At 53.5% G+C, this 14,180-nt stretch overlaps 1 protein-coding gene across 1 annotated transcript; it reads left to right on the plus strand.

Annotated features, from left to right (window-relative positions):
- Positions 1-9,961: 9,961 nt before the first annotated feature.
- POP7 (POP7 homolog, ribonuclease P/MRP subunit) lies at positions 9,962-14,084 on the plus strand. The gene is made up of 2 exons (XM_018571377.1): positions 9,962-10,003; positions 13,673-14,084. The coding sequence occupies exon 2, from the start codon at positions 13,676-13,678 to the stop codon at positions 14,057-14,059; it is 384 nt and encodes a 127-aa protein (XP_018426879.1). The 5' UTR covers positions 9,962-10,003; positions 13,673-13,675; the 3' UTR covers positions 14,060-14,084.
- The last annotated feature ends 96 nt before the right edge of the window (positions 14,085-14,180 follow it).

Consider the following 14,180-nt stretch of genomic DNA (forward strand, 5'->3'; position numbering starts at 1 on the left):
CTGAACAGTTTATTAGGAGCATTATACTAATGCTGGGTTGGGCCTCCTTTGCTCTCAAAACACCTTTGATTCTTCATGCCAAGGATTCCACAAATATTTCTTTGGGATTCTGCTTCTGCTGCTGACATTATTGCATCACGCTTTTTCTCAGATCTATCAGTGCCACATTCGTATTCTTGCTGGGAATCTCCCGTGCTACCACATCTGAAGATGTTCTATTGGATTCAGGTCCAGTGACTGGCTGACAGTCTGTGGAGATTCACCAGACCAGGCTACATTTCTCCAGTCTTCTCACCTCAACCTTCTGTTCTTGGCTGACAGGAACCCAAAATTGTCTTCATTTCCCCAATTTTCTCACTTCAATCTCAGCTTTCTGTTTTTGGCTGAAAGGAACCCAAGGTTGTCTTCTACTGTTGTAGCCCATCCACCGCTACACGTGCTGTGTGTTCTGAGATGCTTATCTGCTCACCACAGTTGTAAAGAATGTTTATCTGAGTTACCTTTCTGTTACTTCACACCAATGTGTCTATTATCCTCTGACCTCTGTCACCAACAAGGTGTTTCTGTCTGCCACTCAGTAGATGTTTTTGCACTATTATATATAAACACTAGAGACTGGTATAGAAACAATTCCCAGGAGATCAGCACTAACGGAGGTACCCAGCCCAGTCTGTCAGGCACCAGCAATTGCCCCATGGTCTAAATAACCAAGGTGTGAACAATACCTGCAGCTTCTGACCAATATCTGCATGATTTTATACATTGCACTGCTGTCAAGAGATTAGATCATGTCATGATTAAAGGAGAACTATGAGGCGGGTGCTTTTCACTCACCTCATAGTTCTAGCCGACCTGTGACAATCAGACTGTCACAGGTCGGCTCAGTAGATAGGGAGGTGAGCGAACAGTTACCGGCGTTCGCTCACCTCTCGATCCTGTCACGGCTCTCTGCCGTGGCAGGGGGAGGGGCTGGATTCCCCCCTCCCCGCTCCGATCTGCCAGCGCTGACTGGCGGAACGGACGGGGGAGGGGGCGGGTACAGCTGGCTCTGCCTCTAGATAGGCAGAGCCAGCTGTCAGTCACGCAGCTGGGCGGATCCCGGCACAATTGTCGGGATCCGCTCCGGCTGCGGCGTCTCAGTATACCGCGAGCTGTAGCTCCCTATATACTGAGCCTAGGGTGACGGGAGGACGCTAGTTTGTGTCCTCCCGTTACCCTAAGGAGCACTATGGGGAAAAACACTGACCCCATAGTTCTCCTTTAAAGGGCCTACAGATGTTATATGAGTGAAGATGAACTGTTTATGGACAGTCGTTATTTGTCTGTTGCACTTGTTGTGTGAAGGAATGCATGCAAAAATCTCAGCCAAACAGATTTGCAGCAAAGTATACAGCACGACCCAAAATCCAAACCTCCTGGAGGCCCTCTAATAGTCCCGTTCATCTACTGTATATTCAACATGCAATAAACACTGATTATTATCATAAAAGGTAAATGAATCTATCTCAGGGTGAACAGAAAGGCACAGGACAGTCGTCATATACCGAGTTTGGCCAAAAAAAGGAAACACAATTACAATAAAAGCAAAAATGATAAGTTTCATTCTCTGCATAATGTTTGCAGAAAAGCGTTATACATTGTGGCATTATAGTCACCCAGGTTTCCCAGCCAGAGGGGCTGAGTGGTTTCCGGAAGCAAGCGTTTTTTCAGAGAATAGTTTTTTCTGTTCTTTTCAGGTTTTCTGGATTTTTCTCAGGATTCTGAAGGAACCGGGAGATTTCAAAGAGAATTGGCAGGGATGAAGTCTCCATCCCTGGATCCGTGGTTTAGAGGAGACCAGCACCCGATGATTGCACACCTGTGCACAGCCCTTATGGAAAGAGGGCTACACCTGGGAGACAGGGAAGGTCGCTGTTCAGGAGTACTGATGGGCTCAAGCGTGGTCGCAGCTCCACGTGCCGAGCCCGCCAGGAAGCTGACAGCGCCAATCACAGGCACTGAGACATATCCCGATCTCTGCAGCTCCGGACCGGGATAATGTCTCAATGCCTGTGATTGGCGCTGCGGCGCTATCAGCTTCCTGGCGGGCTCGGCACGTGGAACTGCGAACACGCCCGAGCCCATCACTATTCAGGAGTAGCCAGGTGGCATGTGTGTGCTGGAGCCACATGGGAGACAGCCGAGGAGGCCAAGAGAGCCATTGACACACGAGGGATGTGTGCAAGAGTCACACGAGAGGTGTGGAAAGCCACTGGAAGCTGATAAATAGTATTGCACACTGCTGTGGACTTTTGCTCTGTTGAGAAAAGCCCTAAAGTCTGCGACGCGTTGAGTGTACGCAACAACCTAGAGTCGGAGAGACACTGTAATATGTTCTTTCTGCTCAAAGACATTATGTTTGGTTATGCTGAAGAAAGCTGTTTGATATGGAGAAACCTGGTTGTCAGCCCCGGTGAACAATAAGATTGTCCTCTTTTATGAAATAATGGCTTGAGAGGGGTCACCGGGCGCTCACCATTGTGCTAATGTCCCCAACATATCACAACATGTTCATTCTGTTTACATAAAGACATTTCACCTTGTAGACATTGTAGAAAGATGTACGTACACCGGTAGATATTGTCCAGAGCGCTTCATAAAAAGGCATAACTATCAAAATGGATATATAGCAGTTTTAGGGCAAAGACCCGATCCCCGGAGGAACCGGCGCTGCATGTTACTGCGTGCGGAAGCCTGTACCTCCCTATGGGAGCATGCAGCTGCATGCAATCACAAGCGGTTACATGTATACCCGAACCTGCACATCCATGCGGATCTGGATGCCTGCACTTGGATGCAGTGTGCGTCCACGCGTGGACATCCGGATCCGCACAGATGTGCAGGTTCAGCTGTGCGTGTAATTAAATGCACCCGCATCCTCCTATAGGTAGGTACAGGATTCTGCATGCACTTACATGCAGCACCTGTCCCTCCGGGGATCGGGTCCTTGCATAGACGTGCACGCCTGTGTGAATGAGCCCTTAGCCTCCTGCAAACGATCCCCAGTGATGATAGTTTTTGAATGACACATTTCTTATGTTGGTGTCACTCTGCCAACTCAGCTCTGAATACACTTTGTAGTCCTCGGCTGTGCAAATCCATTGAACATTGGTGACATCTAGTGTCCATTCTACCCAATCCGTCTTGAGGTTACAGTGTATGTAAACTCCGCGATCTCCTTATTTGCTCCGTTATCTTATATCTGTTCAATACGTGTAATAATATATCTGCAGATCTTGTCAGAAATTATGAGCTGTCCTTTGTCTTGTACACGCTTCCTGAGTTCTCATAGAGCCTGATTATAATCCCTCCCATGTCATCTCTCGGGGCTGCAGATTGATTAGCCTTGTGTGGTGGCACTGGCTGGCAGGATTGTGAATGATGTATATGTGTCACCCCGGTGTCTCACCTACACATAGTGAGCCGGCTACGGGGTTTGTGTCTGCAAAGGAGGAAAGAAACTCTGTTGTTATCTTAGATTTTAATAAGGTTTTGTTCTGGGTCCCGAAGCCCGGAGTCATTATATATGTCAGCTGGCTAGTGCTCAGTCCTCTCTCTCTATAGGGGTCCTGGAGCCCGGACTCATTATATATGTGAGCTGGCTGGTGCTCAGTCCTCTCTCTCTATAGAGGTCCTGGAGCCCGGAGTCATTATACTGTATATGTCAGCTGGCTGGTGCTCAGTCCTCTCTCTCTATAGGGGTCCTGGAGCCCGGAGTCATTATATATGTCAGCTGGCTGGTGCTCAGTCCTCTCTCTCTATAGGGGTCCTGGAGCCCGGAGTCATTATATATGTCAGCTGGCTGGTGCTCAGTCCTCTCTCTCTATAGGGGTCCTGGAGCCCGGAGTCATTATATATGTCAGCTGGCTGGTGCTCAGTCCTCTCTCTCTATAGGGGTCCTGGAGCCCGGAGTCATTATATATGTCAGCTGGCTGGTGCTCAGTCCTCTCTCTCTATAGGGGTCCTGGAGCCCGGAGTCATTATATATGTGAGCTGGCTGGTGCTCAGTCCTCTCTCTCTCTATAGGGGCCCTGGAGCCCGGAGTCATTATATATGTCAGCTGGCTGGTGCTCAGTCCTCTCTCTCTATAGGGGTCCTGGAGCCCGGAGTCATTATAAAAGTGAGCTGGCTGGTGCTCAGTCCTCTCTCCCCATAGGGGTCCTGGAGCCCGGAGTCATTATATATGTGAGCTGGCTGGTGCTCAGTCCTCTCTCCCTATAGGGGTCCTGGAGCCCGGAGTCATTATATAAGTGAGCTGGCTGGTGCTCAGTCCTCTCTCTGCATGGGAGTCTGCTGCTGTGTGAAAAGGTTGGGTGCTGACAGTGCACTGAAAGGTACAAGATCTGCCTGTTTGTTTTGGGGAATCTGTTGTGGGAGGGGGTCCTGTTATTCAGGAACTGACCTAAGCTTAGGTAGTGGCTCGGGTGATCAGATGGTTTTCTTTATGATATGGACTTGCTGTACAAAGCTCTCCTGCACTGAATCTGTGTTTGTCTCCTACCTTGCTGAATAAAAGTGCAGGACAAGCCTGCGTGGACAGTTCCTGTCTTTTGCATGCACCCGTCTGTCTGTACATTGAGTGTTCAATCCCGCCGTGCACCCCTCTGTCGGTACATTGAGTGTTCTATCCCACCGTGCACCGCTCTGTCGGTACATTGAGTGTTCTATCCCGCCGTGCACCCCTCTGTCTGTAGATTGGGTGACCTATCCCGCCGTGCACCCCTGTCTGTACATTGAGTGTCCTATCCCGCCGTGCATCCCTCTGTCTTTAGATTGGGTGTCCTATCCCACCGTGCACCCCTGTCTGTACATTGAGTGTCCTATCCCGCCCTGCACCCCTCTGTCTGTACATTGGGTGACCTATCACACCGTGCACCCCTCTGTCTTTAGATTGGGTGTCCTATCCCACCGTGCACCCCTCTGTCTGTACATTGGGTGTCCTGCCCCGCCGTGCACCCCTCTGTCTGTACATTGGGTGTCCTATCCCGCCGTGCACCCCTCTGTCTGTACATTGGGTGTCCTATCCCACCGTGCATCCCTGTCTGTACATTGAGTGTCCTATCCCGCCGTGCACCACTCTGTCTGTAGGTTGGGTGACCTATCCCGCCGTGCACCCCTCTGTCTGTATATTGGGTGTCCTATCCCACCATGCACTCTGTCTGTACATTGGGTGACCTATCCCGCCATGCACCCCTGTCTGTACATTGGGTGTCCTATCCCACCGTGCACCCCTCTGTCTGTACATTGGGTGTCCTATCCCGCCGTGCACCCCTCTGTCGGTACATTGGGTGTCCTATCCCGCCGTGCACCCCTCTGTCGGTACATTGGGTGTCCTATCCCGCCGTGCACCCCTCTGTCGGTACATTGGGTGTCCTATCCCGCCGTGCACCCCTCTGTCGGTACATTGGGTGTCCTATCCCGCCGTGCACCCCTCTGTCGGTACATTGGGTGTCCTATCCCGCCGTGCACCCCTCTGTCGGTACATTGGGTGTCCTATCCCGCCGTGCACCCCTCTGTCGGTACATTGGGTGTCCTATCCCGCCGTGCACCCCTCTGTCGGTACATTGGGTGTCCTATCCCGCCGTGCACCCCTCTGTCGGTACATTGGGTGTCCTATCCCGCCGTGCACCCCTCTGTCGGTACATTGGGTGTCCTATCCCGCCGTGCACCCCTCTGTCGGTACATTGGGTGTCCTATCCCGCCGTGCACCCCTCTGTCGGTACATTGGGTGTCCTATCCCGCCGTGCACCCCTCTGTCGGTACATTGGGTGTCCTATCCCGCCGTGCACCCCTCTGTCGGTACATTGGGTGTCCTATCCCGCCGTGCACCCCTCTGTCGGTACATTGGGTGTCCTATCCCGCCGTGCACCCCTCTGTCGGTACATTGGGTGTCCTATCCCGCCGTGCACCCCTCTGTCGGTACATTGGGTGTCCTATCCCGCCGTGCACCCCTCTGTCGGTACATTGGGTGTCCTATCCCGCCGTGCACCCCTCTGTCGGTACATTGGGTGTCCTATCCCGCCGTGCACCCCTCTGTCGGTACATTGGGTGTCCTATCCCGCCGTGCACCCCTCTGTCGGTACATTGGGTGTCCTATCCCGCCGTGCACCCCTCTGTCGGTACATTGGGTGTCCTATCCCGCCGTGCACCCCTCTGTCGGTACATTGGGTGTCCTATCCCGCCGTGCACCCCTCTGTCGGTACATTGGGTGTCCTATCCCGCCGTGCACCCCTCTGTCGGTACATTGGGTGTCCTATCCCGCCGTGCACCCCTCTGTCGGTACATTGGGTGTCCTATCCCGCCGTGCACCCCTCTGTCGGTACATTGGGTGTCCTATCCCGCCGTGCACCCCTCTGTCGGTACATTGGGTGTCCTATCCCGCCGTGCACCCCTCTGTCGGTACATTGGGTGTCCTATCCCGCCGTGCACCCCTCTGTCGGTACATTGGGTGTCCTATCCCGCCGTGCACCCCTCTGTCGGTACATTGGGTGTCCTATCCCGCCGTGCACCCCTCTGTCGGTACATTGGGTGTCCTATCCCGCCGTGCACCCCTCTGTCGGTACATTGGGTGTCCTATCCCGCCGTGCACCCCTCTGTCGGTACATTGGGTGTCCTATCCCGCCGTGCACCCCTCTGTCGGTACATTGGGTGTCCTATCCCGCCGTGCACCCCTCTGTCGGTACATTGGGTGTCCTATCCCGCCGTGCACCCCTCTGTCGGTACATTGGGTGTCCTATCCCGCCGTGCACCCCTCTGTCGGTACATTGGGTGTCCTATCCCGCCGTGCACCCCTCTGTCGGTACATTGGGTGTCCTATCCCGCCGTGCACCCCTCTGTCGGTACATTGGGTGTCCTATCCCGCCGTGCACCCCTCTGTCGGTACATTGGGTGTCCTATCCCGCCGTGCACCCCTCTGTCGGTACATTGGGTGTCCTATCCCGCCGTGCACCCCTCTGTCGGTACATTGGGTGTCCTATCCCGCCGTGCACCCCTCTGTCGGTACATTGGGTGTCCTATCCCGCCGTGCACCCCTCTGTCGGTACATTGGGTGTCCTATCCCGCCGTGCACCCCTCTGTCGGTACATTGGGTGTCCTATCCCGCCGTGCACCCCTCTGTCGGTACATTGGGTGTCCTATCCCGCCGTGCACCCCTCTGTCGGTACATTGGGTGTCCTATCCCGCCGTGCACCCCTCTGTCGGTACATTGGGTGTCCTATCCCGCCGTGCACCCCTCTGTCGGTACATTGGGTGTCCTATCCCGCCGTGCACCCCTCTGTCGGTACATTGGGTGTCCTATCCCGCCGTGCACCCCTCTGTCGGTACATTGGGTGTCCTATCCCGCCGTGCACCCCTCTGTCGGTACATTGGGTGTCCTATCCCGCCGTGCACCCCTCTGTCGGTACATTGGGTGTCCTATCCCGCCGTGCACCCCTCTGTCGGTACATTGGGTGTCCTATCCCGCCGTGCACCCCTCTGTCGGTACATTGGGTGTCCTATCCCGCCGTGCACCCCTCTGTCGGTACATTGGGTGTCCTATCCCACCGTGCATCCCTGTCTGTACATTGAGTGTCCTATCCCGCCGTGCACCACTCTGTCTGTAGGTTGGGTGACCTATCCCGCCGTGCACCCCTCTGTCTGTATATTGGGTGTCCTATCCCACCATGCACTCTGTCTGTACATTGGGTGACCTATCCCGCCATGCACCCCTGTCTGTACATTGGGTGTCCTATCCCACCGTGCACCCCTCTGTCTGTACATTGGGTGTCCTATCCCACCGTGCATCCCTGTCTGTAGATTGGGTGACCTATCCCGCCACGCACCCGTCTGTACATTGGGTGACCTATCCCGCCATGCACCCCTCTGTCTGTACATTGGGTGTCCTATCCCGCCGTGCACCCCTCTGTCTGTACCTTGGGTGTCCTATCCTGCCATGCACCCCTCTGTCTGTACATTGGGTGTCCTATCCCTCCATGCACCCCACTGTCTGTACATTGGGTGACCTATCCCGCCGTGCACCCCTCTGTCTGTACGTTGGGTGTTCTATCCCGCCATGCACCCCTCTGTCTGTACATTGGGTGTCCTATCCCGCTGTGCACCCCTCTGTCGGTACATTGAGTGTTCTATCCCGCCGTGAAACCCTCTGTCTGTACATTGGGTGTCCTATCCCACCGTGCACCCCTCTGTCTGTATGCACCCCTCTGTCTGTACATTGGGTATCCTATCCCACCGTGCACCCCTCTGTCTGTATGCACCCCTCTGTCTGTACATTGGGTATCCTATCCCACCGTGCACCCCTCTGTCTGTATGCACCCCTCTGTCTGTACATTGGGTATCCTATCCCACCGTGCACCCCTCTGTCTGTATGCACCCCTCTGTCTGTACATTGGGTATCCTATCCCACCGTGCACCCCTCTGTCTGTATGCACCCCTCTGTCTGTACATTGGGTATCCTATCCCACCGTGCACCCCTCTGTCTGTATGCACCCCTCTGTCTGTACATTGGGTATCCTATCCCACCGTGCACCCCTCTGTCTGTACATTGGGTGTCCTACCACACCGTGCATCCCTGTCTGTAGATTGGGTGACCTATCCCGCCATGCACCCCTCTGTCTGTACACTGGGTGTCCTATCCCTCTGTCTGTACGTTAGGTGACCTATCCTGCCGTGCACCCCTCTGTCTGTACATTGGGTGTTCAATCACGCTGTGCACCCCTCTGTCTGTACATTGGGTGTCCTATCCCACTGTCTGTACATTGGGTGTCCTATCTCACCATGCACCCCTCTGTCTGTACATTGGGTGTTCTATCACGCTGTGCACCCGTCTGTACATTGGGTGTCCTATCCCACTGTCTGTACATTGGGTGTCTTATCACACCCTGCACCCCTCTGTCTGTACATTGGGTGTTCTATCCCGCTGTGCACCCCTTTGTCTGTACATTGGGTGTCCTATGACACTGTGCACCCCTCTGTCCAGGTGTTCCTGCCTTGTATATGGTTTACTGCTGTCACAACCAGTTGAGTGTGTCCTCCTTACATCCTTTATGTTGTGTAGAATAGACTAAGAGGTCAGTCTGAATAGTTTCGTAAAAGAAAGAATGCTCAAACCAGTCATGGTACCCACAGGGTCCTCCTTAGATTCTCTCCCAAATGGTCCTCAGTGACCGTGCCATCGCCACTCTCTGCATCATTACATTGAAAGTGCAGGGTGCCGCATCCTTAGGACAAGGCGTGGGCGGGTCCACGACACCCTGCACCTACGGATTGACTCTGGGTGTCATCCAACCCAGATGACTGAGGACAGCTTGTGCAGAATAAGAAGTACTTCGGCGGACATCTCATGATTGAAGATGAGTATTGCAGCCAGCATGGACTTTATATTTCACATTAGCAGGAGTTCCGCTAAAATTGGCCCCGTCGGCCACTAAGACGAGTATTGGTGTACACATTGGTTGCTATAGTAACGCAGACCGCCACCTATGTACTGTGAGGTGACAAGCTGTTTTTAACAAAGGAAAAGGCGGGACAACACAGAAATGGCGGCTCACACTCGTCAATAAACACTTCTTCAGCTGTGTACAGGTTCATAAACTGATTTTTTTTACTGACTTCACTTACATATCTCTCTTTTCTTCTTTCTGTACCTTGGCACAGAGCCCTTTGATCACAGGAGGATACTTTACAGGGGCCCCTCTTCGGCCATCACCACAGGGGCCCCTCCTACACCATCACCTCAGGGCCTCCTCACTGCGTCTTTCTTGCTCTTTCTTCCCGCCGAGTTACGGTCACGTGACGCAACTCGGTGCGCGCGCCGCCTCCTTCTTTCTTCATCGCCATAGCAGCGAAGGGGGGCGTAGCAGGTTGGAAGGGAGGAGGCGTGTCCCGGTAGCCGAGCTCCTATTGGTCAGCGCGAAGACTAACGCGCCTGTGCAGTGTGTGCCTGTGGCTGAATGCGGCCCGTGAACAGGTGAGAGACAGAGTGGTGTGTGCGCGCGGGTACCACCTGGTACCGGGGTTCCGTTATATACGGCTGACGCGTCAGGTCGGAACAAGGTGGTATGGTACTTCCGGTAACGTGACCGGCTGCCTTAAATAACATGCTGAACATATTAACGCCCGTTTAGTGTCTGTAGAGATGTGTGGAGACGGGTACATGAGTCGGGAAGGGGGGGCGATGACGATAGTAGTCCTTCTGTGACCAGAAATCCTGCCAGTTGTCACCTGACATATGCCAACGCACACTATCATGGGGGGAGGGGAGCCAAGTAGCGATCACATGTTCTGCAGGGCCAATGTGAGACCACTTCCTTCACATTGGGAAACTCCTCAGCCCATACAGAGCCCATGTTGGGTGTCCTGTCCCGCCGTGCACCCCTCTGTCTGTACGTTGGGTGTCCTATCCCGCCGTGCACCCCTCTGTCTGTACGTTGGGTTTCCTATCCCGCCGTGCACCCCTCTGTCTGTACATTGGGTGTCATATCCTGCCGTGCACCCCTCTGTCTGTACATTGGGTGTCCTATCACCCCTGTTTCTGGGATGAGCAGTGATGGGATCCCTAAGACTCTGATACTAAAGTGCTGGTGGCAGAGTAGAATCTGCTGTGCAGGAAGGGTTTTGGGGCACAATGAACAGAACACCGGGGGATAAATATATGCCCAAGTGCCACCCTATATGCCCAAGTGCCACATCCGGGGCAGATAGAGCAACTGGCCTACATTGCTATGATCAGTGCCCTGACTGGCCCAGCTCCCTCGTGCCCTGACGGGCAGACTAAAGAGGACCAGGACTGCTGGAGCAGTGCCCATAGAAGGCAAGCTGATGACAAACTACTAGTTGCCATTTGTGCCTGTAGGCTCCCTGTAGCTGATCTCTTCCTTATTACTGACTTGCCTTGTTCTGCCTCTGTGTCTCTGGGTGCAGGTGGCCATTAGTGTTGACGCTACCCCACTGATAATCTGATGACTGGTGGGGGAAGCACAGATCCACAGAATGGGTGAAGCCGAAGCAGTGAGATGCTTGCATTGCAGGTCCTCGGGTGCAGCTTCCCCTCCAGCAAGGAGAACAGCGAGCAGCACAGCAGTGACATCACCAAATCTGACTGGCAGTGAGAGGCAGCAGAGCCTTAGATGATCTCACACTGCAGATACACAGTTATGAAGCTACAGAGCAGGAGTGTCTATGCACAGGACGTGCACTGATAGCAGGAGTACCTAGGCCCAGGACGTGCACTGATAGCAGGAGTACCTAGGCCCAGGACGTGCACTGATAGCAGGAGTACCTAGGCCCAGGACGTGCAATGATAGCAGGAGTACCTAGGCCCAGGACGTGCACTGATAGCAGGAGTACCTAGGCCCAGGACGTGCACTGATAGCAGGAGTACCTAGGCCCAGGACGTGCACTGATAGCAGGAGTACCTAGGCCCAGGACGTGCACTGATAGCAGGAGTACCTAGGCCCAGGACGTGCACTGATAGCAGGAGTACCTAGGCCCAGGACGTGCACTGATAGCAGGAGTACCTAGGCCCAGGACGTGCACTGATAGCAGGAGTACCTAGGCCCAGGACGTGCACTGATAGCAGGAGTACCTAGGCCCAGGACGTGCACTGATAGCAGGAGTACCTAGGCCCAGGACGTGCACTGATAGCAGGAGTACCTAGGCCCAGGACGTGCACTGATAGCAGGAGTACCTAGGCCCAGGACGTGCACTGATAACCCTCTGTCTGTACATTGGGTGTCATATCCCGCCGTGCACCCCTCTGTCTGTACATTGGGTGTCATATCCCGCCGTGCACCCCTCTGTCTGTACATTGGGTGTCATATCCTGCCGTGCACCCCTCTGTCTGTACATTGGGTGTCATATCCTGCCGTGCACCCCTCTGTCTGTACATTGGGTGTCATATCCTGCCGTGCACCCCTCTGTCTGTACATTGGGTGTCCTATCACCCCTGTTTCTGGGATGAGCAGTGATGGGATCCCTAAGACTCTGATACTAAAGTGCTGGTGGCAGAGTAGAATCTGCTGTGCAGGAAGGGTTTTGGGGCACAATGAACAGAACACCGGGGGATAAATATATGCCCAAGTGCCACCCTATATGCCCAAGTGCCACATCCGGGGCAGATAGAGCAACTGGCCTACATTGCTATGATCAGTGCCCTGACTGGCCCAGCTCCCTCGTGCCCTGACGGGCAGACTAAAGAGGACCAGGACTGCTGGAGCAGTGCCCATAGAAGGCAAGCTGATGACAAACTACTAGTTGCCATTTGTGCCTGTAGGCTCCCTGTAGCTGATCTCTTCCTTATTACTGACTTGCCTTGTTCTGCCTCTGTGTCTCTGGGTGCAGGTGGCCATTAGTGTTGACGCTACCCCACTGATAATCTGATGACTGGTGGGGGAAGCACAGATCCACAGAATGGGTGAAGCCGAAGCAGTGAGATGCTTGCATTGCAGGTCCTCGGGTGCAGCTTCCCCTCCAGCAAGGAGAACAGCGAGCAGCACAGCAGTGACATCACCAAATCTGACTGGCAGTGAGAGGCAGCAGAGCCTTAGATGATCTCACACTGCAGATACACAGTTATGAAGCTACAGAGCAGGAGTGTCTATGCACAGGACGTGCACTGATAGCAGGAGTACCTAGGCCCAGGACGTGCACTGATAGCAGGAGTACCTAGGCCCAGGACGTGCACTGATAGCAGGAGTACCTAGGCCCAGGACGTGCACTGATATCAGGAGTGCCTAGAGTAGTGTTCAGGAGGAATTCTAGACAAAGGATATATCTTTCAGGGTACGGCTTGGACACGATGAACATTTCTAGATGTTCTTTTTTTTTAACAAAGAATTTATTGAGTTTTTATCATAGCAACGAAGACAAAAACAATACAACAGTACAGGAAGGGCAATGCCTAAATTCATAGGTGTATACAATCAAGATGCGTAAGGCAGGGCACAAATCGGACAACAATGCAACAGGTATCATGTACAGCAGATGAAGTACAGAGGTGGTATGAGCAGTGCATGGAAATATTACAACACCGATCGGTTGGAATGCCCAGAAACTAAAAAGAAAAACAAAAAGTCTTACACAGGGAGAGATGTCAAAGTCTCAGTGATACAGAGAGGATGAACAATGTTTTTTGTGTTTTTTATTTAATAAGTAAAAATTAGAGCTTTGTTGGAGAGCGTCTCTACCAATGAGGGAATGCGGGTCTGGTAATCATCATATGATATGTGTCAAGCATCTGGTGTCTGTCAACCTGCAGGCCCAACACGAGGTGAAAGTATGGCGTCTACAGTTAGCCTTGGCGAACGGAAATTCAAAATGTGTGAATGAGTGTTTAGAATCTGTATGACCGTGTTTAAGGAGGGGGGTTCTGATTGTTTCCACGCTCTCGCTAATGCGAGACGGGCCGCTATGAGGACATGAGACACAACAGTCCTGGAAGCTGTTGGCCACTCTTCCAACCCTACCCCTAACAAGGCATTTCGAGATGTTCTCTTTAAGATATCAGATAGTCAGTTTCACTTGAACGCCAAGTGTTGTGTTGCACGGTGTGAATGGAACCTCGCAGCATTCTGGTGATCTATATATATTGTATGTATTGATTATTTGTTTCCGTTAAAACCATTCTTTCCCTTCCCAGGAAATGGCGGAGCAGACATCCCATTCTGAGCGCGTTCCTCACCGTCGCCGGCCAGCCCCCCGGCCCCCTCGTGGTGCCAATGACATTTACGTCAACACAAAGACCGACTTCCGCGCCCAGCTGGCCCGATGCCGCCGTCTCCTGGGCACTGGGGGACAGAAGGAACTGAGGGTTCACGGATTGGGCCTCGCCATCGGCCGGGCTATCAACCTAGCGCTGCAACTTCAGCTGTCGGCACCCAAGGCCCTTCTGATCTCCGCCAGTACATCCACAGTGGAGCTGACTGACGATTTGGAGCCTGAGGGTGGAGAGGACGCAGAGCCAGGCACCCGGAGCAGGAACAACTCGGCCATTCACATCCGCGTGTACCGAGCGCAGGAAGAGTGAAAGAAGCTCCAGGGTTTGGGATTTTCCATCTGGCGCTGATGGCGTGTGCTGTGCTGGCCAGGTGGATGGCGGCCGGACATTTCATTGTGGTTGAACTTGGCTCAGGCCTGTCATGTACTGT

The sequence above is a fragment of the Nanorana parkeri genome, unplaced genomic scaffold (assembly GCF_000935625.1).
Source record: "Nanorana parkeri isolate BGI_ZX_2015 unplaced genomic scaffold, ASM93562v1 scaffold1746, whole genome shotgun sequence".
Lineage (NCBI taxonomy): Eukaryota > Metazoa > Chordata > Amphibia > Anura > Dicroglossidae > Nanorana > Nanorana parkeri.

Coding starts and splice junctions, on each gene's coding strand:
- POP7 (XM_018571377.1), top strand. CDS start 13,676: ATGGCGGAGCAGACATCCCATTCTGAGCGCGTTCCTCACCGTCGCCGG.